The sequence below is a fragment of the Colossoma macropomum genome, unplaced genomic scaffold (assembly GCF_904425465.1).
Source record: "Colossoma macropomum unplaced genomic scaffold, Colossoma_macropomum, whole genome shotgun sequence".
NCBI classification, from domain to species: domain Eukaryota; kingdom Metazoa; phylum Chordata; class Actinopteri; order Characiformes; family Serrasalmidae; genus Colossoma; species Colossoma macropomum.
The window spans coordinates 12,717,675-12,743,153 of record NW_023494796.1 but is presented as its reverse complement, the minus strand read 5'-3'; the positions used below and the strand labels follow the sequence as shown (position 1 = coordinate 12,743,153).

Here is a 25,479-nt window from a genome sequence, read left to right as displayed (position 1 = left end):
TGACTTTCATACCACATAGAACGAAGTATTTTTATTAAAATATTCTTATTACTTTTCCTAGTATAGTAAAAGTTGCCATTCTGATTCTCAACAGGGCTGCACAATAATACTGGAATCGTACTGCTATGGGCAGATATCAGCACTGGACAGATGTTTAGATCTGGCTAATATTTGATTATGTATTTATTGAACATTTAGGTGACAGGTGAGTTACTGCACTAAAATATCTGCATTTTGTTATATAAATACATGTTACATTTCTTTGCAATGCGAGTGCAGGTGGATCTGGTCCCAATTTTCTTTTCAGTGCATCTCGAATTCTCCCCGTGTCCAGAAGAGTGAAGAGAAAAACAAAAGAGGAATAAAACAAAACCACAGACACAGATAAGGGATGTATGCATGAGACAGCATGGGGTCTGAAGACTGAAACGGTGTGCTGTGTTGGAGGTGGGGAAGCAGTGGTGGTGGTGGAAGTGTGTGTATCAGTGATCTGCTGATACAGCGAATGACGCAGCATCTTCATAACACTGGGTACTGTGAAAATACTGTTGCCATGGTTGCGTAACTGAGCCCCAGTCGTCTCAAACAGAAGAAGAATCACACCTGTCCAAACTTCCTGGGGACAGAAACTGAAACAGGAGCGCAATCTAAGCTCAGCTGTTTAAACTTACACAATTTTTAACAGTAAAATGGGTGGAAGTACATCAGTACAGCTAAAAATGGTAGTATCCATCTAGAAGACTGAATTTAGTTTGTGATTTATAGGTAAGTGTGTTATGCAGTTAGAAACTACACAATCAAATCTGTAAGGAATCAATGAACAACTCCACACTGTTTGAGGTAAGTATGTGATGATTTAGGCATGACAATAATCGGTGGGGTACAAACTTTCAATGTTTGTTAGCTACTTTAGCCTCATAGCTCTAGTGCTAAAATCAAAGAAGCAAACTTCAGACACCAAACATGTTTGGGCTGCTTGACTACATTTGGGGCAAGTTTGTGGGATTTTTTTTTCTTTTTTCTAACATATCTTCCAATAAATGAGATGATAGAAAACAGACATCCATTCATGGTGGAGGAGTATATGCAGTGTATTGTGAGGCAAAACAGTCCTCAAAAGAAAACTATGTAGATATTGTGACTCCTGGTTCCCATCACCACCACTTTGAAGAAATCTGAGTCTCTATAACGAACCACTTTACTTCAAACCACTCTGAATGACTTTGTTTACATCTTAAACACTGAAAAACACAAAACATTTTGAAAAAGTGGTCCTTCCAGATCTTTAATTAAATGTGCTAAATTTCCGGTTATGTGCCCAAAGAATGCTGCCTGACTCTGTACTCAGGAGAGCGAGAAAAATAGACAGAAAAGACAAATTTTGAAAGAATACAAGTGAACAAAATAAGAATTAAGGAATGAGAGTGGGGCAAAAAGCAAGCACATGTAGATGTTGACCTTGGGTGATTTGAGGTCTCCTCTCCTCCAGTTGGTGTCTATTCTGTGCTGTCTGATGTAAGCACTCTTCCACGGACTGTGGCTAAATCCGGGCTTTACCACTTTCCTCTTCTTACCGTGCAACGGCTCATCGATACCTGAACAAACAAGGCAAAAAAAAATAAAGTATAAAAAAAAAGAACTTCATGCGCAAACAGTGACTCACTTGATGTTAGATCTACAGCTAATATGTAATAATATGCAATGGAACAAAAAGTTTAAATATTAAAAGCATGATTAATTTTAATTGTCTTAATTCTATTGTCAATAACTGAAAGGGGGTAAAGATCAAATCTGAAGGTGGTTATTCTATTACATTGATTTATTATAATATTCAATTTGAACTTATTAGAATCTTATAATATACAACTGTTTGCAGAAGTCTGGCCAACCAAATTCCATGTTGCGCTGATTTTCTAAGGAAAAATGAACACATCCTCTATAAAGAACATACATCTGCACATTTTAATGAACAATTGCTGTTTATTTGCTAAATTTAACAAACTGAGAAAATTAAAACATTAAATGTGGCCTGTGCAAAAGTTACGGCACATTTTATATTTTATGTATTTTAGTTTCTCCAATATGTTCATTTAAGTGTGTTCACTGTAGAGGATGTATCAACTTGTTTTCATAACACGTAATTCATTCATGGGTGCTCAAACTTTAACAACTGGACACAAATTCTCAGGCCATTTTCAACTGTAAAATAAATAAATAAATAATTAACTAAATGTATTTCATAATGTACTGAATTGTTTTGTGACCTCAGGAGATTTACACCCCTAGAAACAGCACTTATTTGTTCTCTTTGTAAAACCTGTGTGGACACTAATAGTTTCTGTATTAGCTGCAGGACTCAGTAAATCTGGGCTTTGCTGCCCAGGATGGTAAATCATGTTATGTAAGTAAAAGTAAAATCTCTGTCCATTACATTACACCACTGTGTACTAACTGGAGCAGATCAGAAATTCTCTTGAATACAAACACTGTACCTGTTTTAACTGGTCCAACTCCGCTAATTCAACTCATTACACTAATTAAAATGGGTTAATTACTGAATTGTGTGTGTTGGTGTACAAAACACACTAAAATGCACAGCATTTCATAACCTCTATTGTTTCCTGCTCTACCATATATCATTTGCTAAATGTCTGAGTGGAATCAAGTGTTAAATGGTTGTAAAGTAACATTTTTGCTAACAGGGATACCACACAAAAGCGATCTCACATTACTGATTCTCACAGTTAGTTAATGTTAGCATGCTAACTTAGTTTTTACATGCCAGGTAACTGTTCTAACTCTTAGCAGTAGCTGCAAATCACAAACAGCCTATTGCAAGTAATACTGCATAAGATTTATTTATGGATAAAGACGTCTAACTCACATTTGAAACATCATCCATGTATTAACAGTACACTAACACGAGTGTGTTGATTTCAGTATAGCATCCTTTTAAAAAATGAGTGCTTGAAAGTGAATGAAAGCGTAAAACTGTCTGTCTGATAAGCCCCTCACTCTCTTCAGAGGATGTCTCATGTACTGTCTTTCAATGTCAGTGATGAAAACTAGGCATGTAGGTGGGTCTTGGACACACCCACACAATCTAATGACTGGGCTTTTTCTGAAGAGTTTATAAATTCTATTTGTAATTTTTGCTGTTTATTTTATTAGGCAGTGGCAAGGGCTGAGAAAGTTCTACTAGGAATCAGAGCTCTGAATAAAGGAATCAGAGCTCTGAATAAAGAGCATTTTTAAGATAGAAAAAAAATCTAATCTTGACCAATGTGAAAGCACTGTTTGCGCTACAACTACTAGTATGCTACAGAACTATGCGTTTTGAGACACAGCCAATGTGTTAGAGAACGCTGCCCTATGGCCAGGGGTAGTTATTTCTTTAAACTGTGCTGTCAGTCGAAGGTTCTGTGCTGTTTGGAGCGCTATGATTGGCTCACCTTCTTCTCTGCACTTTTCTCTCCAGAGGAGGTTATCTTCCGCCAGGATGCGCCAGTATCGACACGTCTGAGCAGCCTGGAGCAAATCCTTCGGCTCCAGAAACGACAACACGTACAAGGCCAACTGAGAGAGAGATCGAGAGGGAGAGAGAGCAAGAGGGAGAGAGGGGGAGAGAGAGAGAGAGAGAGAGAGAGAGAGAGAGAGAGAGAGAGGGATTCATACTTCATCCGTTGACAGTAACAATCCTACGCTTTAGGCCATTTCACAGAAATACCTTTCAGATTAAACTGATCGTCTGATTGTAATGCCCTCCCCAAACCTTTTCTCTGTACATAATTATGTATGTAAACACGCCGGCGGAGGAGAGACTTATACATGTCTGTGCAATCCCATAATTCTTTACGCTTATGCAATTACTTTCCACACCTGGCTACACCCACAGAAAGTACAGGATGTATTAAGTGCTGCAGTACAGCCTAAAGCAGTCCTGTATGCGTTTTGTACATTTTTACTGCAAAAGAAGTCCAGACTGGTAACGTCAGAGAAAACATTCTTATTAAAATGGTAATATTATTACACGTATACTTATTTACATAACACACACACACATATGTATATCTCGTCGGAGTACAATGTGTTCTATACATATTATATATATATATATATATATAGTCTATATGTGTATAGAGTAAATGTCGGAATACAATGTGTTCATGATTAACAGACCAGTGAAAAGGGTCCTTAGAACAAGACATAAGGTCACAGCAGTGTTATTTATAACATATGATACATGTACATACATATACATATAATTCATGTAAGGGGTATGCGCACAACGCCCTGGTGCAGACAAAATATAAAAACCAAATGTGAGTGCGTACGCACCTCTTTGGGGAGCAGGGAGATGAAATCTCGCTGGAACTGCGGTTCGATCACCTGCATCATGTGCTTCACCTGCGTGGGCTCACAGCTGTCAATCAACTCGTCCAGCGCCAGAAGTTTCTCCGGCCCACTCCAGCTCTGCACAAACGCACAGATTAGTCAGTGAAACGTATATAAACGCAAATAATCAAAAATGCAACCTAATATGAGGGTGTGTATTTGTCTCTGCATCGCTCTATCAACAACAATTAGTGAGAGAGGTTTGTATTAATTGCTGGATATGCATTTAGGAACCTATAAAAAGCTCTACAATCCTCAAATGCAATCAGTAACAGCAGAGCCCTTTCTATTCAAACCACAACCAATTATGCTTGTACTGTTACAAGTCAGCAGGCCATCAGACAGACACTGACCTAAGGGATCGATCATTTGGTCAAAAATCTTATCACAATATTTGTCCATGTCATTTGATATCAACAATAATCAATAATGATTTCATTCTGCCCTGAACGTAACATATTTATAAAAAAAGGCCTACAGTAGCTTAACTCCGCCCATTCACAACGAAATGTTTTGAGTCTGGACTTCTTTAAGCATGAGGCACAGCCAATCAGAACAGAGCTCATCTACACACATCGGTCTTAAAGGAACAGTAACAGAAACAGCCTGTTTAATTCTAAGGGATGAGGAGAAGCAGGAAAATGATCATGTCAAAATGAATTATGCTGTTTGGTACATAAACCTCCACAATTGTTATAAATTGACCTCCAGGGAAAAAAGAAAAGAAAAGAAAAAGGTAGGATATGCACCCTTTAAGCCACATAAATGTTCTAAGTAGATTTCAGAGGGAAAAAAAAAACAGAATATTGGCTTCTTAAAGTCTAATGGTTTTGATGTCCAATACCTGATGTTTATATGCTGCACATATAAAAATGAAATAGTAGTAGTAGTTTTGATGTTTATATGCTGCACATATAAAAATGAAATAAAGTCGTAAATAAAAAATACTCATCAACCTCATTTCAACACCAAGCTCGCATTAACATGTGCACTTATAATCTTATGATCGAATCTCTTAAATAATGCAGTATTGTCCATTATTCCACTTCAGACTGCACCAACACTGACTGTGAGTAACTGACCCTCATGAATTTCAGATTAGGATCTGTCTGCAGGACCACACCTGCTTTTTAACAGCTCTATCAGGACTCTCAGGATTCTCTGTGCTAGAGGAAAATGGAGGGAGGGACCTACACTCACTAGTTTAAACTGGACTGAAAGTAAGAAAGAATGTGAAGAGCGTGATTGAGATTCCTCAAACATGTAACTGATTTAAGGCCATGGCCTTGAGGCGGCTGAAGGACACTGTGGTTTCAAACTGTACAAACAGACCCTTTTTAAAGGCAGGTCTAATGAGGAGAACATCTACCAATGAGAAATATGAACTGTAATTGTTGTGAAATGTTCAACAGCAGTGATTCATGTTTGTAAAAATCAATTAAGCTACACTTAAAAAGACCTAAAAAGATTCCATGCACGCATAGGGATGAGCTATTGTGATAAAATTCAATCAATATTTCCAAAAATATCACAGTATCAGGCGATATACAGTCAAGTTAATAAGCTGGCATTAATTAAGTTAATAACTGGGTAATAATAAAGCTAATGAGCCTATTTATCAGTAAAGGTAATAGGCTAGCATTACTAAAAGGAATAAGTTAGCATTAATAAAGTTCATTTGTTGGTATTAATAAAATTAATATGATATCACAGAAATAGTGGATTCAAAGTGGACTGTTTTTGCATCTTTGTTTCTATGAAAGGTCTGTATGGACTGTGGAATGAAGGTGAAACACACTAGATCAACTCTAATTTAAAAAAAGAAGACATTCTGATGTCATCAAAAACTGTTTTTCCAATGTTACTGGCCCTTAAATAAATAAATAAATAAATAAACAGTACGAGCTGTTTTAGTCTGAAAAGAGGGTGAGGGGTAGATAAACAAACAGGCTACACAGGATTGTTGTGGAATATTGATTCTTGTCTGGGCTGCTGACTAATGACTCACGTCGATGCCATTTGATGTCGCCTGCAGGCAAACGACTGGCAGCTATTTCAGCAACACTTGTGGCTTCAATGGATTACTTTAGCAAACAGGAAGTTAGGCCTTTCTCCTTTACAAGGAGAGAATGGCACCAAAGGATGAGCGTGAAATAAGGGCTGGGTGATGCACATTTTCATCACATGATACAGATTACAATATTTCTGAAGTATCACAATAAAAAAAGGCTGAAATCTAACAGCCTACAGCTCAACACCAAAGCAACAATTCATCACATTCAACTGGGTTTTGGAGAGAGAAAGCAAAAAGCAACAACAGAGGAGGGTGGGCGATTCAGCAAAAATAAAACATCACAATACTTAAAGACACAATATTTAGTTTTTGTTTAAACAGAAAAACCAAAAAGAACAAAATAAGATGACATCAGAATGGGCACCCATCCAATCAGCTACACTGTTACTACGTATTTTACGCAGTTAATGCACAGTGGCTGTTGTTTACAGGCTCTATAACTGGTCTAAATCTGTCGGTATTATGACCCATACCGTTGTTCAGCGTATCTTAAAGCCACATCTCTCCTCATCCTATGTGGTCACGCAGGTGTGCGCTGTTCCACGCTAGGCTGGCTACGCTTACACAGAGAGCACTAAACAAGCCCGCAATTACCCACAACACCGAGCAAACGACGGCCGGATGGAGCTGCACGATCTGGCTGAGTCAGCAGGGGGTTAGGTTTTCAGTTTAGAGGGAAGGACACTCTGCTAGAGGCGGATGAAAAAAATAAGAAAAGACTCTGAACAGACACTTTTAGAATGACAACTGCAGCGCTGCAAGCTTGTACTTATGGGGGCTGCTTAAATCCCAGCCTGGAGGGCTGTGCTTTCAGACTGTGTAGCAGAAGCGCCCTTTTCTGATATAGAGTAAGAGCATAACTGGCAATAAAGGTGTCAAATATGTTATGTCATGATAAATGATGGCACTATATGCTTTTATTTACATTATGAAGCAGAAACTACTCATTTTCAGATGTAAAATAAGAGGATAACTTGCAGTTATGGTGTGTTATGATCACACATTTGTAGTGTAATGATGTATAACGTTATCACAAACAAACTATGTCCTAACACTTTTTCATTTTTTTACATTACAAAGTAGAAACTATTCCCTTTAAGCAATTTTCAGAATGATTTTAAAGAGCAGCGTTGCAATATATATATTCATCACAATAATTTCCGTTATACTAAAACTGTACTTATATTTTGCGGAAGAAACCACCCATTTTCAAAATTAAAGAGGATAACTGGAAGCACTGCAGTAGCTTAATAATGCCATCAACATATATTACCTTTAAGATACGCTTTTGTTCAAATTAAAAAGTATAAATTATTTGCAGAAGTACAATAAGGGAAAAATTGGTGATTACATAGTGCTATTAATGTTACTGCCAAAGAATTATGTCATAATATACACTTATTTATGTTACAAAGGGTGAACTACTCTTCTTCAGGTGTAAAATAAGAGAATAATTAGCAGTTGTGATATATTTGCACTGATATTTACTGGTAAAGCATTTTTAAAATGTGACACTACTGCTGTACCGCAGGAAAAGCTCAACACTGTGAAACATATTGTGTATTGTGATAATTTTGCCATATGGACCACCCTTAATTTCACCTCTATCACAGTGAAAGCAGTTTGAGGAGTTCAATTTACAGAAGTGGTTCCTCTGCATGAAGAAACTGCACCAACATCCTGCTACAGTTCCACAGGCTAATACATGGGGTCTCAGACACTGCAAGCAGTGCACCAGATGTTCACAAATTTCCTGAGGAATGCTGGCTAAACCTTTAAACAAAGCAAGCTGACACACTGAGCTACAACAGGTGTTACTTTAGCATTTTAGTCTGATGACCCACTGAAAGTGGCGATTCAACTGCACTGATTTTGGAATATTAAGATACATTTTTGTTCATGTGTTCAATAATATATGTATTCATTTTTGGTCAAAATAAAAGTCTCAAGCTATTTTCAAATGGAAAACAAGTGTGTAAGTGTTTTTATTGTCTATATTCATCTACTGTAAATAGCTCATCCCTTTTAAATCATGGCAAAATTTGAGACTTCACGATTTCACCGAATTGTTTCCTAAAGAATAGCAAATTAAATCAAATCAGAGGTTTACACCTGTAACTTACCTGAAAGGTCCGGAGCCACTCCTGCAGGCCGGTGGGAGGCTGTATGGAGGTGATGCGGCGTCTTTGCTGACCCTGACCATTAGCCGCCCGCAGGTCGCCAAACGTAGTGGGGGTGGACGGGTACGGGACCAAACCCGTCGGACTGAAAATAAAGAGAGAAACTGATGAAGCGGTGAGAGAAAGACTGATATATTATTTAGCCTATAATACCAGCTGATACTAAGGTCTGTCGGGTTTAGCAATACCTGTAAAAATCACACTGAAAAAAAGTTCTGCTAATTAATGGCTAGGCCTGTCACAATAGTGAATTTTAATCTGACAATGATGCACCACCTAAATAACTGCAATTTACAACTTGTGTTTTTTATACATTGTATGAAACTTTTTCACTACAAGTCTGAAGTGGCTAACTAAGCTGCCGATACATCACAACTCCCTGTTTACATTACTCTTACGCTTCCCTCTAAAGGCGTTAGAGTGAAAGTCAGACGTAAGAACTTTGATTTTCACAAGACACATGACTCAATAAATGTATTTTCTTCTATCCAACAAATGAAAATGCACCAAATTGGCATTTTGTTTGTTGTGACATAAACCTTAGTCAGCAGAAAATTACTGCGATCAGCTTAAATGTCTGCGATTAGGTTAAACTGCAATATAGGTGATTAAGTAATAGCTGTGACAGGACAAATTAATGACTTCTTATTATAACACAGAGTTTTGGAGGATTTAACAACAAATTTGATAAACGTTATGAAAACTAAGAGGTAATGAACAGATATCAAATAAAACTGCTAAAATACTTCAGTATGCTTCACCCTATGTGCTACAACATTTACATTATTTGAGAAAAAAAAAAAACGTACGTGTTGTTTATTTGACTTTTGACTATTTGAAATTGATTCAACCAGAATTCTTAGCTCATTAAAATGGGTAGAGCCACAATATTCATATCATTTGAGCCTGTGTGACTGTATGATAAGAAACAGTTATTGAGACTATTCGCCATGCTAATATTCATCCAAAAGCATCCAATTATGCATCATCTAAATTGTTTTTCCCCAAAGCAAAGTCAGATTTTCAAACAAAAACTATTACTCATACGGCCCCCAGAACTCTCATTGGCAAAAAACTAAAACTCCATTAGCCGAGCGGGCCTCGGGGAGACCGCCTCTAAAATCCCAGTAGGCACTGTTAAGGAGAATGTAATAAACATTGTTTCAAAGGCAGAAGGCAGAGGAATCATTAATGGATTGAACTGAAGGAATGAAGGTGGTGTAGAAAGAGGGGGGAGCTGCTGTGGAACCCCTATTTAATTACAACTGAGTTCAGCCTCTCTAGTTAAAATGGGTGAAGCTGAGGTGAACAGCCGAGATCCTGCTAAAAACAGACCCTTAAATACAAGAGCCCAACAGATGTATCCACTGGCCGATAATACTGGCTAATATCAATGGCCCAGGGCAAAGACACTGCTGATAACGCACCTATAACTATCACGGCATCAATTTGACTTAAGCTACAGATATGCATTCTGACTACTTTTGATATTAGTATTCATAACAATTAGCGAACAGATATTTGGTTATTAAAATTTTGTGGTAATACAACTGGAAATGTTTTATTATTCAAAAATAGCTGAAGGACATTGGTAGGCTTTTGTGTTGGATGAGCTAATGCTAACACTACAGCTAACAGGTACAACATGGGACATGGATTAGGACTCGTTATCTTCTACACAAGATCTTTTCTCCTTAGTGGATGATGTACCAAGAGGTTAGTTTTATCAGAGATGCATATTTTCACTGTTCCTGGATCTAGCTAACATGAGCTAGAGCTAGTTACTGAAAAAGCCACACTAGCACTGCTTTCTCAGGCACAACTGATTTTTCAGTCCCACTCCCACAAGATTTCATCCTGCTCCCACAGAAAACCTACACCGTTTGTCCCACTCCCACCTGCAACTTCAACGTTTTGACCCACTCCTGCTTGCAGATCCAAATACTTGTGTCATTCACAAATTAAATTGACTGCCACATGTCAGACTTGCCTTTATTTGGCTTGACTGTCGTGTATTTGCCTTTGTTAAGAGCACTTTCCACAGCTGCGGCCTTCTAACAGTCTGCAGCCTCCTCTGTTTCTGTAGCCTAAGTGAATGCAACTCGTGTGTTGTTCACATGATTGGTAGCTTCACAACTACTCAGAGTGAATATTTTTTATTTTGCTGTTAAAAATTACTTACATCTTTTAATTACTAAGTTAGCATTTTGTTTAGGCTATTTACTAATTGCACCGTGCTGGTTAACCCCCTGTTCCCACATGTGACACTTAAATGCTTCTGCACCAAACTACTCTGTTTACACCGCAACGACTGTATAACTTGTTATTTCTCATTCTTATATCAGCTTAATTACTCGAATGGTTTTTCCACTTTCAGAGCGAATTTTTACCTTGGACAGGGCTTTTTGCCTGAAGGGAAAGGTCGAACCTCGGAGCCATGGTCCAACTTCCTCTTCATCTGCAACACAAAAGAATGCAGCAGAGAGAGACAATGGTTAATTTAGTTTTTTTAAAACTGCAAAACAGCAACAAGGCAAAAACAGTCCAACAGCAGCATGTGAAGGTTCCCAGTCATTACCATCATCAGTAATAACAGGGTGAGGAACGTGCCTTGGAGCCATCTGAAACAAATGAGAGACCTTCCATGTTTTTAAAGCATTTCTAAAACATTCTTTAGTTCGCTGAAAACGCTTAAGTGATTCGGCCTGTTGGAGATTACTGTCACTAGACTCCACCTTCTTATAGTAAAAGTAATTTATATCTTGTCTTTAGCAGCTAGAAGCATTCTTCTTTCTTTTTAGAAAAGAAAACGCACCTGGCAACCAAGAGGACACAATGTTTCTGAGACAGCTCACTGCTCACCTCAGAGACGTTTTACAGAGACCTGGTGAGGCTAAAAAAACAAAACTAAACTGCCATCTTCACGTTACAGCCCCAGGGCAGGACCACTGACGTTTTTAGTAAACTGAGAGCAACTGCTGAGCTGGTTTTGGAGATTTTTCTCATCTTCCTGACTGAGACAGTAAAGGCAACACTGCATGTTGTGCACCAAACACCAAAAATCTCCACAACACATTCCACTAATTCTAGTAAACACCAATTTTCTCCAACTAAACATAAGCACATTCTCCAATAAACGCCACCACTATCCAGTGAACACCAACATTCACCAAAGACGACCCTTTCCACCAAAACACAAACATTCTCAATTAGTGTCACTGTTTTTCAGCAAAACACTCTCCTCCCAAATTCCATCATTCTTGCACTAATGCTAACACTGCCCCCCAAAACACCTACATTCACCACCACACACCACCGGCCACCATCATTCCCTGTCAGACACTGGTTTTGGAGATCTTCCTGACTGAGACTTTTAAGGTAGCACTACATCTTAGTGATGTGCATCATCATTAAAACACCAATAATCACCAATAAACACTATCATTATTTACCAGAAGCCCAGCATTCTCCACCAAGCACATTCTCAATTAAAACACCAACACTCTCCATTAAAACATTACACTTCACCCAAACACTGCCAATCTCCAACACCAACATTCTCCATCAAAATGACAACATTCCCCACCAAAACACCAAAAAATCTCCACCAGAACACTAATATTTATCCTCAAAACAGCATCTTTGTCCATCAAACACAAACATTCACCAATAAACATGAATGTTTTCCACCAAGGTCCAACATACTCCAACAAACTCCACTGACATTCACATCAAAAATATTCCTGAGAAAGCACTAAGCCAAATGAACCAGTGTGAATGTGGACATTGAATGAGAACAGGTAAGGCACAAAACCCAGTGTTTGCTTTTGTTGGTGTTTACTGGGGAATGTTGAGTCAGTGTGCTCTTGGCGTTGTACCCTTCTCTCTTTCTCAATCAGATTTACAGCAAAAGGAGGAGCTAAAACTATCTAAAGAAGGATGAATTAGACCTTAAGGAGTTCTGAAAGGCAGGTCTGTCAGGCTGGTAGATCTTTAAAGGCTGGTTGTGTGTGTACAGGAAACTAGGCCTGCGAGATACAGACATTTAATGTGAGGCTCGATAAAGCTGTTGAACATCACAACAATGACATAAGAAAAATTATGATTAAAATAGTGTCTGACTGGATGTTTATCCATTTCTTAACGTATCAACTGTTATTTTTAGCACTGTAATAAGAGATTTATCATTTGTTAATTGTTAAAGCAATACTTTGCAATACCGATACTGAAGAGGGCTGCAACAGGCAAATAAGCCTCTAACCATGAGCAATGTAAGCATCCTGACCAATCAGAGCTCCAGATGAGTTTCTGTAGGTGTTTTGATAAATTATTGTACTCATGTAATCCAACAAACGGAAAATTAAGAATCAAATGATTCAAAATATGCCCTTAGTATATTTTGTAAGATCTTCTATGATAAGCAATTAAGAGATTTGAACTGTTCTGTAATTGCAGCCCATAAACAAGTTGTTTATCAAGGAAACACGTATCTAAAAATGTGACTTATCGCGCACCCTCACAGGAAATAGACAGTCTGAAAGAATGGGTAAAGGGCATGAAAAGCAACAGCTGCTACGTTGGCATGAGATGGAGAAGGTTGATTTATATCAGCTCCAGGAGAAAAATAGAGCGACCCTATTCTTTACTGGCCTCTTTCTTCACCACCCTAACACCCCCCCGACACACACACACACACACACACACCCCACGCCTCACACATGAACAGACACACAGACGGGTCGAGATGCCCCTCTTTTTAGTGAATAGTTGGTGCCCGGCTACCAAGCATCTAGCCCGAAAAAAACAAAGGTTCAGTGTGTCCTCGCATAACTAGATCCTACAGCACATTTGAATAAAACTATTTTTAGGGGGTTTGTACAGTGTTTAAAATGGATCTGTGCTTTCGGCGAATTAGAAGCAGCTTTTTTCAGGAACAACGCAGGAACAGGCGCTCACAATAGGACCTCTTTGTGCATTGTACGCAGGGTTTAAAAGTCGCAAAGGATGTTTAGAGGAATATTGTTGAATAAGAGTGAGTAATGTTCTCACAAACAGGCCATGTTTCCATCAACGCTTTTCATTAGTAATTAGTCAAATGAGAACACTACACAACGGGGCCGCAAAAAATATAGTCTGTTAATCATTTTCACGATATTTTGCAAAACCACTATTGCAGAAGGCTTTAATAACAAAATAACCCCTTAACCAATCAAAATATTTCAGCAATGTGAGCATCCCGACCAATCACAGTTCCAGAGGATGTTTTAATGAATCAATGTATTAACGTACATTGAACAAAGAGAGACATAGGTGTAGCAATTCACAAAGTATCTGGTACAACACAACACAATACAGTATTGTACCACTTTTGTTTGCAATATTAAAAAATGAACTGAATCAAGACATTTACCAATATAACAAAAATGAAGATACCTAAAATGAAAATTATTATTAATATTTCAGAGTTTTCAGAGATAAGTATTGGCTAGTATGTTAACTCCAGGGTAGTGCGTTCTCCACGAGCTAATATATCAACCCTGAGATAACACTAGCCACAAGCTAATATGTTAACCCCAAGCTTACAAGCTAGCCATAAACTAGTATCTTAACTCGCTGGTCATGAACTAATAAGGAAACCCCAAGCTAACAGGACAGCCACATGTTAATATGTTAACCATGAGCCAATGAACTAATTATGAGCTACAATTTTAAAACACAAGCTAACTTGCTAGCCAGGAGCTTAAATGTTAACCTCAATGTTAACCTCAATACGATGGGCTAGCCAAGAGCTGATCCAAAGCTAACACGATAGTCACAAGCTGACATATTAACCATAACATACAAGTTACAAGTTTAAAACATATTAGCTAAACATATTAACCAGTGCACTATCCATGAGATAATATGCTAATGCTGTAGTCAAGAGATAAAATGTTAACCACAAGCAAATGCACTAGCCATGAGATTATAGGTTAAAAACAAGCTAACTCGCTAGCCAGGCACTGATATGTTAAGTACAAAGTAACGCACTAGCCAAGTGCTAAAATGCTAAACATAAACTAATGCACTACTTATGTGCTAATAGATTAACACTAAGCTAATTTGTTAGCCAGAGGCTAATATGTTCAAATTAGGCTAATGCGCAAGACATAACAGAATATGAAGTTAAGATACGATGATACAATATAATGGGTTTCATTGCATCACTCTGAATCTGTATGATATGCTCCATCATGTGATGTGAAGATACAATACGATGTTACACAATTAGTGGCAATATAATCGCATTTATGTTAGCATTTTATTTTATTGTGAAGTTCTATTAGACAATATTTTTTGCCTCCAGACACAGAAGGACAAGCTGAAACTGTGATGAGGTATAATTTTCTGTGATGAGACTAACTATGCAATACAGCCATCAAAACAGCAGTGCTCTCAGACTTAATTCTTTCATTTCCATCTGTCTGCCAAAACCAGCGGACCACTGAGATGAAGGTTATTTGCGTATGATGCAGAGCCTGGGGTTCTGATTAAGGGACCCCATGCTGTGAAGGCCACAAGAAGAGAAGCAGAGTGAATCATGCGAGAACAAACCAATCTACAGTTTGAAAAATAAAGGTACCTAAACGGTTCTTCGCTTTGACACACTGGAAAAGCCTTTGTATACAATATGTGGCGGTTCTTTAGCATCTGTGACGTCAGCACAAATCCACTAAAAGGTTCTTCATGGTTCTTTTAAGATATTGCTTTTGTTTAGTACAAATCAATACCACATTTTTTAAAAACGCAATCAAAAAGTAACACTGAGGACCAAAGACAGATATGTATTTGGATGTTTGAGTGTTGATTGGAATGCATGGATGTTGACCAGTGAGAACTGAAATAAACAGAATAATTTCTGAAGTAACCAAACCTCAGCAGAGGAGAACTCTCAAAAATCTGTTTTCAATCCATCTGAAAAATGTGTGCAGCTTCAATCCCCTTTCAGAACATTCTTTTATTTCCCCAAATGTGAGGAAGTGGTTTTGTTTTATACGATGGCTCTGAACACCAAATCCACAGTTGCTCTGTAAGTGGTGATCTCAGAGGAAAGGCACTTCAGGAAGGGTAAGGGTGTGTGTGTATATATATGAATGAGATTAGATAGTCAAAGGGTGGCATGTTGGATCAAGAGGGCGTGAATATATGAGTCTCACAACTGCTGCAAATGGAAAGTGCAAATGCAAAAGGCTAGAGAGTCAAATTCATTTCACTTAGAGCTTATAGTAAAGTATACCTTTATAAAAACATATGAATCCACTCATTAATAAGTAACTAATGGCCTGATGCATCCATCCACTATCAAAAGCTAAAAAAATCAGAGCATAGATGTCAAAAATCACACAAGGATTGAATGATTTAATTATTTTTATAATGAAACTGCATCTGATAGAGCACAATTTTCAAATCGCAAGAAATGTAATATTTAGCTGCTTTTCCACTACATGGTACCAGCACAACTCACTTTTTTTTGGTTTTCCACTAGGCAAATCTGGTACCTTGATACTATTTGTAGTACCACCTCTGTTGAGGTTCCAAGTGAGCTGAGCCATTACTAAAAGGTGACGTAAAAACGCTACAGACTACTCACTGGTCTGAAAGAACTGCTAAACACATATGCTAACAGTGGCTACCAGGTTGGTGTGCCTGCTTGCGTCAGCTTTGAGCAACCAGAACCGTCTTGTTGTCTGAACTTTGGTGTAGTATTTCCCAAACTCTCCTGTGTTTTTTAGAAGTATTTTTTCTTGCCGCCATGAGCCCCTTTGAACAAATATTCAGCTTCACATCTCGGCAGTTTCATGTGGCACTGCTACGATGTCCAGCTACATTAAGAGGGTACTACATCTGTGGTGGAAAACAAAGTAGCTGGTACCAAAAACGGGTCGAATCAAGCTGTACCATGCAGCGGAAAAGTGACTTTTATTATTGCTTGCACTATTCAATAACATCGCCTTAACCAGTTACAAGTGGAAAAATGTAACCTAATAACACAGAGCCGGTGACCTGCCTGTAGATGAGTTCAGAAGAAACCAAACACCTATGTGCTGTGACATCACAACCATAACTAACTGGCAGTCTGGTGTTCAGCATTCGAGCCTCAAGGCAGAAAAAGTGGACATGCTGGCCTTCATAGCCCAAAATGCAAGGCTGGACCTTAATTTATAGTAAATGACCACAGTTTAAAATGTAATATTAGTCAGAAAAGTTGAAATTAGATATTTTCTCCACATCGTGCAGTGTCTTTTCAAGCTTAAGTATTCACTTTGCAATTTTACGGTTGAGGTCAATTCTATACATCTGCTTAAAATTTAGAATTTCATCTGAATTGGCTAAACTGACTCGTTTGTCCATTCACAGACAGTATTGTTTGATTATTCACTGTAAACCCTCACGTATCTCAAAATGGTAACTTCAAAGGAGTTTTGGCCCATTCATCATGAAATATTTCGACAATGTAAAGGACAACTCCTGTGAGTGTGTGGGAAGACTTCTACGACATGTTTTCAGCCAATGACGTTCACTTACATTGCACTTCCATTAACTAATTCATTTGTATGAATACAGCAAATCTGGGGTACATATTTATCAATTTATCTCTAGTCAGTCAGTCAGTTTCCTTTCAGTTCAATAAGTACTGTTGAAATGTAACTCTTATCTGACATCCACTGATACATTATTACATGTAAATATTTAATTTACAGCGTGAATTCAATTACTTATGAAATGACCTGGAATGGAAAGGAATTGACCTCAACCCTGAAATACAAACCACTTAAGGTGCATGATCATAGCAACAGCAACATCTTTCTTGTGTTCCTCTTGCAGCATGTTGTGCCACATAAAAGAATATCAGACCAAAAATTAGTCTTTTCTTTGGTCTAATTTCTGAAGTTTGAGGATAAGAGTTTTTAACGGGCAGAATGGTCAACTATAACACAAAGATGGTAGCTTGTTTATGTTATATTACACTTTGTTTACATGTGTACCTAATTTATTAATATCTAACTATTTAAAGTACTTTCATTTACATATATCCCAACAATAACACTTTCATATTAACCCACAGCATGCATGCAATATATATGCTGGACATTAAGCAAAAATACTGTATATGTACCTCACAACTGCACACAATGTCAACCTGTACAATAAACCATATAACATTATAGCATAAGCACTTAGCAATTAAAACAAGATTTCCTTAAGATGCTCTTCGGTTTTTCTCTTGGCAACTTTATTATTTATCTCACAACGAGCTGTATAATCGTTTCCTTTCAAGATTTCTTAACAGGGAGGACACCTGACGCTATAGTTAGCGGAAATGCTCAGGAAGACCATCTATTCTGGCAAAATAAGCATAATTAATCTGCAAATTAGAGGGATAAACTGTCTCGTCACAGTCAGTAAAATATCTGTAGAAGATTAGGAGGAATACTCCAGCATTTCAACCTAATCTCTCTGCATTTTTTAGTTTTAATGGTTTTTATTTTTATAAATCTTTTCCACTTCATTACCCAGTTTTAAAGCAATACTGCAGTGCTTTTCAACCTTAAGCATCTGCCCACTTCTACTGCATGTATTTCAAGTCAATTTGTTTTCTGCTCTTTTCTCAGCACAGGGAAACGTGTTGAAATTATCATCAGTGGCAATCGACCGTATGCTATGGCTGTAGAGATTAGGTTGAAAGAAGCTGGACTAGTCCTTTAAAAAAAAAAAAACAGAAAAATACTGCGCTAATCAACAAGTCATGTAAACTAATGAGCAGATCCATCACTCTGCAAGCCACTTCTCTCCACCTGCCCCATCCTAGAGGAAAATAAGGCATTAATGGTGAATAAATGAAACTAAGCAAATATATCTCAGTGTGTTTGTTTATTGATCCCTCCTCTGTTCTGCCACTGGATCTAATGGAGGAATAAGCCCAGTCTCATCAGCCTGAGATGATTTTTATGAAGTGCTTTACTGCAGCAGGGGCGAAAACACACTCCTGGACTGCGGAGACAGAGCTCCAGCACTTACACATACCGCACTACAGTTCACAACGCCCTTTTTTGCTAGCGCGCGCTATATTTATATGTATAATATATAAATACAAGGAGTCTGGGTCGCCTATATGACACTATAGCGAGAATACGAGCTGACAGCACTGCTGAGGATTCTCTAGGATAGAATGAAGCGTAAGGCGCTGGAGGAGCCCCTGTGAACGTTATGCTACGAGATGATGGCAGCGCAGGTGCGTGGCTGCAATGCAAACTAATGCTCTTCAGCATTGCACTGCAGTTTATTTCGAGCCGGGTGCATTTCTAGCTCCGTTTGCATCCGAGTTAGCGAGTTAAAGCCGGTTTGCACGCGCGCACGAACACGGCTTCGGTGACGTGCACGCGCAGGACGCCTCAGGAACACCAAAAAAAGAAAAATGCAAAAGGTATGAGGAAAAAAACCTCCTCGTCCAAGGTGTGCGCTCGCAGCATCGTACGTTACGCCGCTAAAACCGGCCGCGTGCACGCACGAGCCGACTGGGAAATGCAGGGGTACAAGTTGGCAGGGTAGCCCCCCAAAACCGAGCAGTGCATCCGAGTGAGCGCTAGACCCCCCGTTTAGCACTAAGCTGAAGTCAGCTTCTTGTTCGAATTTTCCTGTTCCATCTTAAATGGTGCGGCAGTTACACAGGGGCGCCCGAGGCACCAGAATGTAATTGCTGCACCATTTAAGGTGGAACGGAAAAATTCGAGGTGGAACGGAAAAATTCGAAAAGGAAGCTGGCGAATACGAAGCCGATTTCAGCCTTAACTGTTCAGTCGCGTGCATGTTTGCAAAGGCGAAATGAACGCGAGTCCGTGTGAGAAAATGAAGAATTTCCTCCACCCTTCGTCCAAGGTGATCAAGCCTCCCTCCGCAGCCGCGGAGCCCGCAAAGCGTTTAACGGCAGCCAATGTCATCCTTCTAGTCCACAGCTAGTCATACATCCGCGTGCCAAGGGTCCAGAAAGGCAAGAACAACATAAAAAGATAAGATAACGTCCTTCCAGGGCTTAAACGCCGTTTTTACTCACTTTATAGAAGATCATCTTGAGAGTGCCGTAGAAGCCCATGGTTGCTGCGGTGGCGGCGCTCAGAGGAGCCGAGCTCCACCGCCACTCAGCCCACAGACGACGGGAAGGAGAGAGAGGGAGAGAGAGAGAGGGAGGGGGCTGAGGGACGTAGAGAGAGGATCCACACCGTACAGAGGAGAAAGGGAGAATGAAGAGGAGAGAGAGGAGAGGGAGAGGGAGAAGGAGAGAGCGAGAGGGGCGGGGCGAGGGAGCGCGTGAAAACCACTTAGCGCCCCCCTCTGGAGGTTCGCTAATGAAGAGCGAGCACGGCTCTGGACTGGACTACGGAAGCTCAGGATTTTGACTCTGTATGTTGAAATAATGACTTATTTTCTCAAGATTTTGACTCCGTATGTTGAAACAAAAACTTCTCACATTTCTGAGTTAAGTAAAAATAAATATTTTCTCAATAATGTCAAAAATAATGACTAAATTGCCCCAGATTTCGACATCTGGAGATTGTGCTTATTTTGTGAAAATACTGACTTGTTTTTGTTTTCCAAGATTTTGACAAATGTTTAAATAATGGCTTATTTTCTAATGACTTAGACTTATGTCAAAATATTGACTTAGCTTTTCAACATTCTGATCTAGTATGTCAAAACAATGTCTTATTTTCAGTAATAAGACAGTTTTTACTTATTACCTCAGAATTTTGACCTGTTCAATATAGAGCAATCAAATAATATATAATGAGTTACATTTTGAGAAAGTAAAAAGTCTAAACTGTTTTCGGACGATAAATTATCAGAGAAGTGAAGATTTTGAAGTAAAAATCTCAAGAAGTCATTATTTTGATACAATAAAAAAGTCATTATTTTGAGACACTATAACCAATCTTTAATCTAATTCACCAACGCTGTGGAGGCTGCTGGCTGCAGGTTCACTTCACAGTGCAGCCTATAACACTCATTTATACAGTAAAGAAGGTAGAGAGGAGACGGCGCTCTGCGCTTGTTGTGGGCACCCCCTCTTCACGTTATTTCCCCACGGCTGAGCATGCGGTATTTCTCACCCCAGGACGCTTTGTGTGGGTCTGCATAATTACAGATCACCCAGATGGAGAACCAAAGCTAGCGATTAAAAAAAATCCTAATTCACTACAATACGAACCAGAATGCGGGATTCTATGCATGTCCCAGATCGAACACTTTACTAGTACTAACTCTGTTAGACACTTGCTTTAGCGTTCGAATGTGCGCTAATGAGGCTAAATACATAGCTTATAGCCTAGCTGTGACTAGCCACAGAAACGGCTAACTCACAAAATTATTGACAAGAATGTTAAATTATTTGCTTGTCATAGAACAAACAACTTCAGAATACAAAAAGAAGTGTGTAAATTATGCACACATATATAAACACAATATTGTGCTAACTGTAAGAAACGGCTTACTTTAGTATTCACATGTGCACTAATGAAGTGACAGATACCCTGTCAATTTGCTTCCTGATAAATCAAAGTACCACAAAATCTGTAACAAGGAGCTTACTTTAGCATTCATATATGTGCTAAATCACCAAGATATTAACTAGCAAGCTAATTTTTTTTGTCCAACAAGAAATAAGCTTATAATACAACAGAAAAGCAATTGTTTGGTACATGTTTAAACATGAAATATTTCTGACTTTGTTAAAGTGAAATGCTTTAGCATTCAAATGCGTGCTAATGAGGCTGAATGCACTTGCCTCTTTGACTGGCGTTAAAAACTCACTAAAATGTTCACTAAAATGCTAAATTCTCTGCTAGTCTCAGAAAAAGCAAGCTTAAAATACAACTGTGTATTTATATGATAAATGTGAAATAGACTCTTAAACAGTGACTTGCTTTAGCATTCAACTGTACACTAATGAGGCTGAATACATAGCACGTAGCTGTTACTAGCGATAAAACTAGCTAACTTACTAAAATGTTGACCAGAATGCTCAATTCACTGCTAGTGTCAGAACAAACAACTTCATAACACAACAGAAAAGCATGGATGTGTATGTTGTACATATTTTAAACACAATATTGAACTGAATCTGTAAAAAAATGCTTACTTTAGCATTCACATTTGCACAAACAGAGCTAAATACATAAACTGTACCTTTGATTAGCAATCGAAAAAAGTGAACTGACAAAAATATTAACTAGACAGCTAAATTCTTTGCTATTCCCAATGGAAACAAGCTTATTATACAACACAAAGGACTGTTAAAAAGAGAAATAGCACTGATTCTGACTTGTTTTAGCATTTAAATGTGCGCTAATGAGGCTGAATACAACCTGTAAATAAGGCGTGGATCTGAAGTAGACTAAGGGCCCAGACAAAGAACATCTGAGGCTGGGTCTGATTAGTATTCACACGCTCCAGCAACGTCCAGGAAAACGTCAATTGATTTCATGAGGGTAAAGAAAAAAAACAAAAAGAGAAAGGCTGTGACAGGTAACTGCTTTTTCTAAGTGTACACGCAGCCCCGCTGTGCCACGACAACACATAAAAGGAGCTTGTTTGTTCTTATCAGTGTAGACAAAAAGGACAAGGAGACCCTGCAACATGTTTAAGGGACATCTGCAAGCGCGCTGCGTTTATTCCGGCAGCTCCCTCAACTTGTTCAGACAGCTCAGCTCAGCTCAACTTGGGCGACGTGCAGCCCTCCAGGCAACTCCACACTGCTCTCAACAGAACCCAAATCCTCCTAAAACACCTCGATGGACTAGTTTCCTGTCCATCGTAATCTCTTAGTGATAATGCTAAATGCCAATTTTATTCCAATTCTTAAAAGGGCATTTTTGAGAAAATAACAATGAAGATTTTACTTTCTTCTGTCTGAAAAAGTTCTATTTTCAACAGTTTCTACTTTCAAAAAACAGTTTTCTATTTTCTTTCCGTGTTATCTGCTAATTCAGTGTTAATCTGCTAAATGTTTTTTCCACTCTCACTTAAATCTCTTAAAAATCAAGCAGAATTTTAATTCCACTGTTAAAACAATTCTATTTCCAAAATTCTTTGTGAAAATTTAGTGCTGATTATGCTAAAACAGCTACTTTCAAAACTTTATATTTTATTACAATTTCGTCTCGATGAAAACCTTTTAAAAAAGAAACTTCTACTTTTAAGTTTGAATTAGTTCTATTTGCCTATTCACTTTTCTGAACCTAAAATCCACCAATTTTAATTTCACTTAATTTAAAAATGGAATTAAAATGTCAATTTGAATTTTACTTCCAATGTTAAATTAAACAGTTCTACTTCCCAAAGTCAAAAGAATCTTTTAGTGCTAAATATTTAGTGCTAATTACGCTAAACGCTAACTCCACTGTATCTTAGGAAAGGAACGAAATTTCTTAAAAATCTAAATTAGAATTTTACCTCCAAGTTTAAAACAGGGATAAATGAGGGACCTAAAGCTATGTGCAGGTTTCTGCGTGCGGTATCGGTCAGCTTTTGTGGGAAACTCATTAGAGCATAAACAGATGTGTCGTGTCTGAGTAAAGTGAGACCGCATACCAGTGAAAAACACAAAAATCAGTCACAATAGAGTCTTAACGGTGGGGCTCTTTGTAATTTTTTTTTAAATTCTCAGGTGACAAACCTCACAATTTCCCTGAAACTGGTTTCACAGTTCATTCAGATTAGTCAATCAACTGGAATAACCATTCTTAAGCAAATCTGTGTTGTGGAGTTTCATTTACGTCTTCACTCGCATTTGCGCGACGGTGCCAGCTGAAATAAATTGTCTATTGTGATTTAAGCAGAATAAATAAATAAATCTGAGGTTAGTGGCAGTGTTAGAACACTCATCAAGGCCAAATCAGACCAAATGAAAGCTGTGAACTATCAGTTAAGTATTAGAAAATGTGATATGTACAATTTGCTCAACAGCTTTCGTTACAAAGGAAGCAAACAAGCACAAACAGAGTCAAACAGGCCATTCACAGGTGGAACAATCACTGCTGAACATCAAACATGCTTCATTGAGAGTAAAGGGCTGCGTATAAATGCTCTACTCTGCGGTAGGCCGCGTTAAACAGCAGCCGTGATTACAACTAGATTGAGAGTCTGGATTTTAAAGTACAGATCTCAGATCGTTTACTACACTCCTATATAATATACTATATGAATACATACATACAGGATAGAAGGGCACAATGGGGAGTACAATGTAACATGGATATTTTATATAGCTAAACTGGTTCCAGTAAAATGCTCATTCAATTCCACTCTAACAGTGAATTTAAAACTCAAATTAAGGAAAATGAAGATTTTACCTTTACTTTTAAGTTTGAAACAGATGTATTTTCAACTTTTTTTAGATTCTGTAACCATTTCATTCACATTTTTTGCTAATCATGCTAAATTCTAATTTCACTCTGACTTAGAACTTCTATTAAAAAAACAGATAGTTTTAATTTCATTCTAATCTTTTTAATACAAATTTAGCTGAAAGCTAATTTAAATTACGCTTAAAATGGTATGAAAACACTGATTAAAATTGCACATCCACTTTTAAAATTAGTCATCTTCTCATATCACCATAGCAACACTATCTGCAAAAATGAACTACATTCAAAACTGTCTTCATTTTAAATGTATGCTTTAACATAGGGCCTTGCTATCAGAGCTGTGTGTGTCAAGTCTAGCAATAAACTAAACTGAGACTAGAAACTGGAATCTAGTTTACTACACTCTTCTATGCTATAAAAAATGATAAATCAATTCAAAAAATATAAGAACTTTAAATCATAATTTGAGCTGGGCTGGGTGATACAGCAAAAAACATCATATCATGACACTTTTCACAATACATGAAAAGTATCATGACATTTTGACACAGAAGAAATGCACTTTTACTGCCACATTTAAAAACAGCCGTCAAAAACTCTGAATACAATCATTTTTATTCAACGTTTCACATACTGTGCTGCACTAAATGCAATTAAACAGCACTAATTAACCTCTCTTTGCAATGTAACATGCAGTTGGTCTGTACTCCTTTAGTATGCCAATATCCACCATATGCACAGAAAAGCATATAAATCATTACAATAGTGATAAAATATTGTCATGTTGCCTAGCTTTACTTTGAGCTGCATTTTAAAGCTCAAAGCAAGTTGTGTCAACAAAATGCTAGTTATTATTTCTATTATTTCTACCATCGTTTTGAGGCATTCTAAAAAGAGATAGTACAGACAGTATTATTATTAGTAGTATTAGCAGGATTGAGTTGTTCGGTTATATATAATGATTAGTATGCTTCACAGAGATTTCCCCTGCAATCTGTAAAAGTGAAAGGCTCCTTTCAAAACAGGAAGAAAAGTGGTTATTTTGGATAAATGAAAGGCCATGTTCTTATCAGGGGTCCGGCGTTGTGTTGTTGAGGTCTGAGGGTGGTCTGAAAGTGAGCACCAGAATGACTTACTGCAGCCCATCGTTAGAGACAAAATTGCACCTGTCACAAGTTTCCAGGCAATCTGCTGATGAATGGCTAGCTCCACCTCTTCATCTCTTCTGGAATCAACTGCGAATCTTTGTGCTGAAGCTGGTGAAATGATGGTTATAAGGGTCTACAGACCAACAGCCTTGGCCGCAAGGTCTACATCGAGGAACTGTGGGCCAGGACTGAACTGAACTGAGCTGAGACCAAAAACAGAACTCAAGTTTTTTGCTTAAATATTGTATTTTCGGGAAATTGTTTATCACTGAACAAAAAAG

The 25,479-nt window shown here is 38.1% G+C and overlaps 1 protein-coding gene across 3 annotated transcripts in view; it reads right to left on the bottom strand.

The window, feature by feature from the left end:
• fbxw7 (F-box and WD repeat domain containing 7) overlaps positions 1–25,479 on the bottom strand; it is a 217,845-nt gene that overhangs the window by 26,325 nt on the left and 166,041 nt on the right. For 2 of the 3 annotated variants that reach the window (XM_036583817.1, XM_036583818.1), the window contains 5 exons: positions 11,040–11,107; positions 8,593–8,734; positions 4,339–4,473; positions 3,453–3,576; positions 1,459–1,595 (listed from right to left, as the gene is read on the bottom strand). In XM_036583817.1, coding sequence (XP_036439710.1) covers positions 1,459–1,595; positions 3,453–3,576; positions 4,339–4,473; positions 8,593–8,734; positions 11,040–11,107 — 606 coding nt within the window. Of the gene's footprint in view, positions 1–1,458; positions 1,596–3,452; positions 3,577–4,338; positions 4,474–8,592; positions 8,735–11,039; positions 11,108–19,741; positions 19,909–25,479 lie in introns of those variants that run through there. The other variant, XM_036583819.1, reaches the window with a different exon arrangement.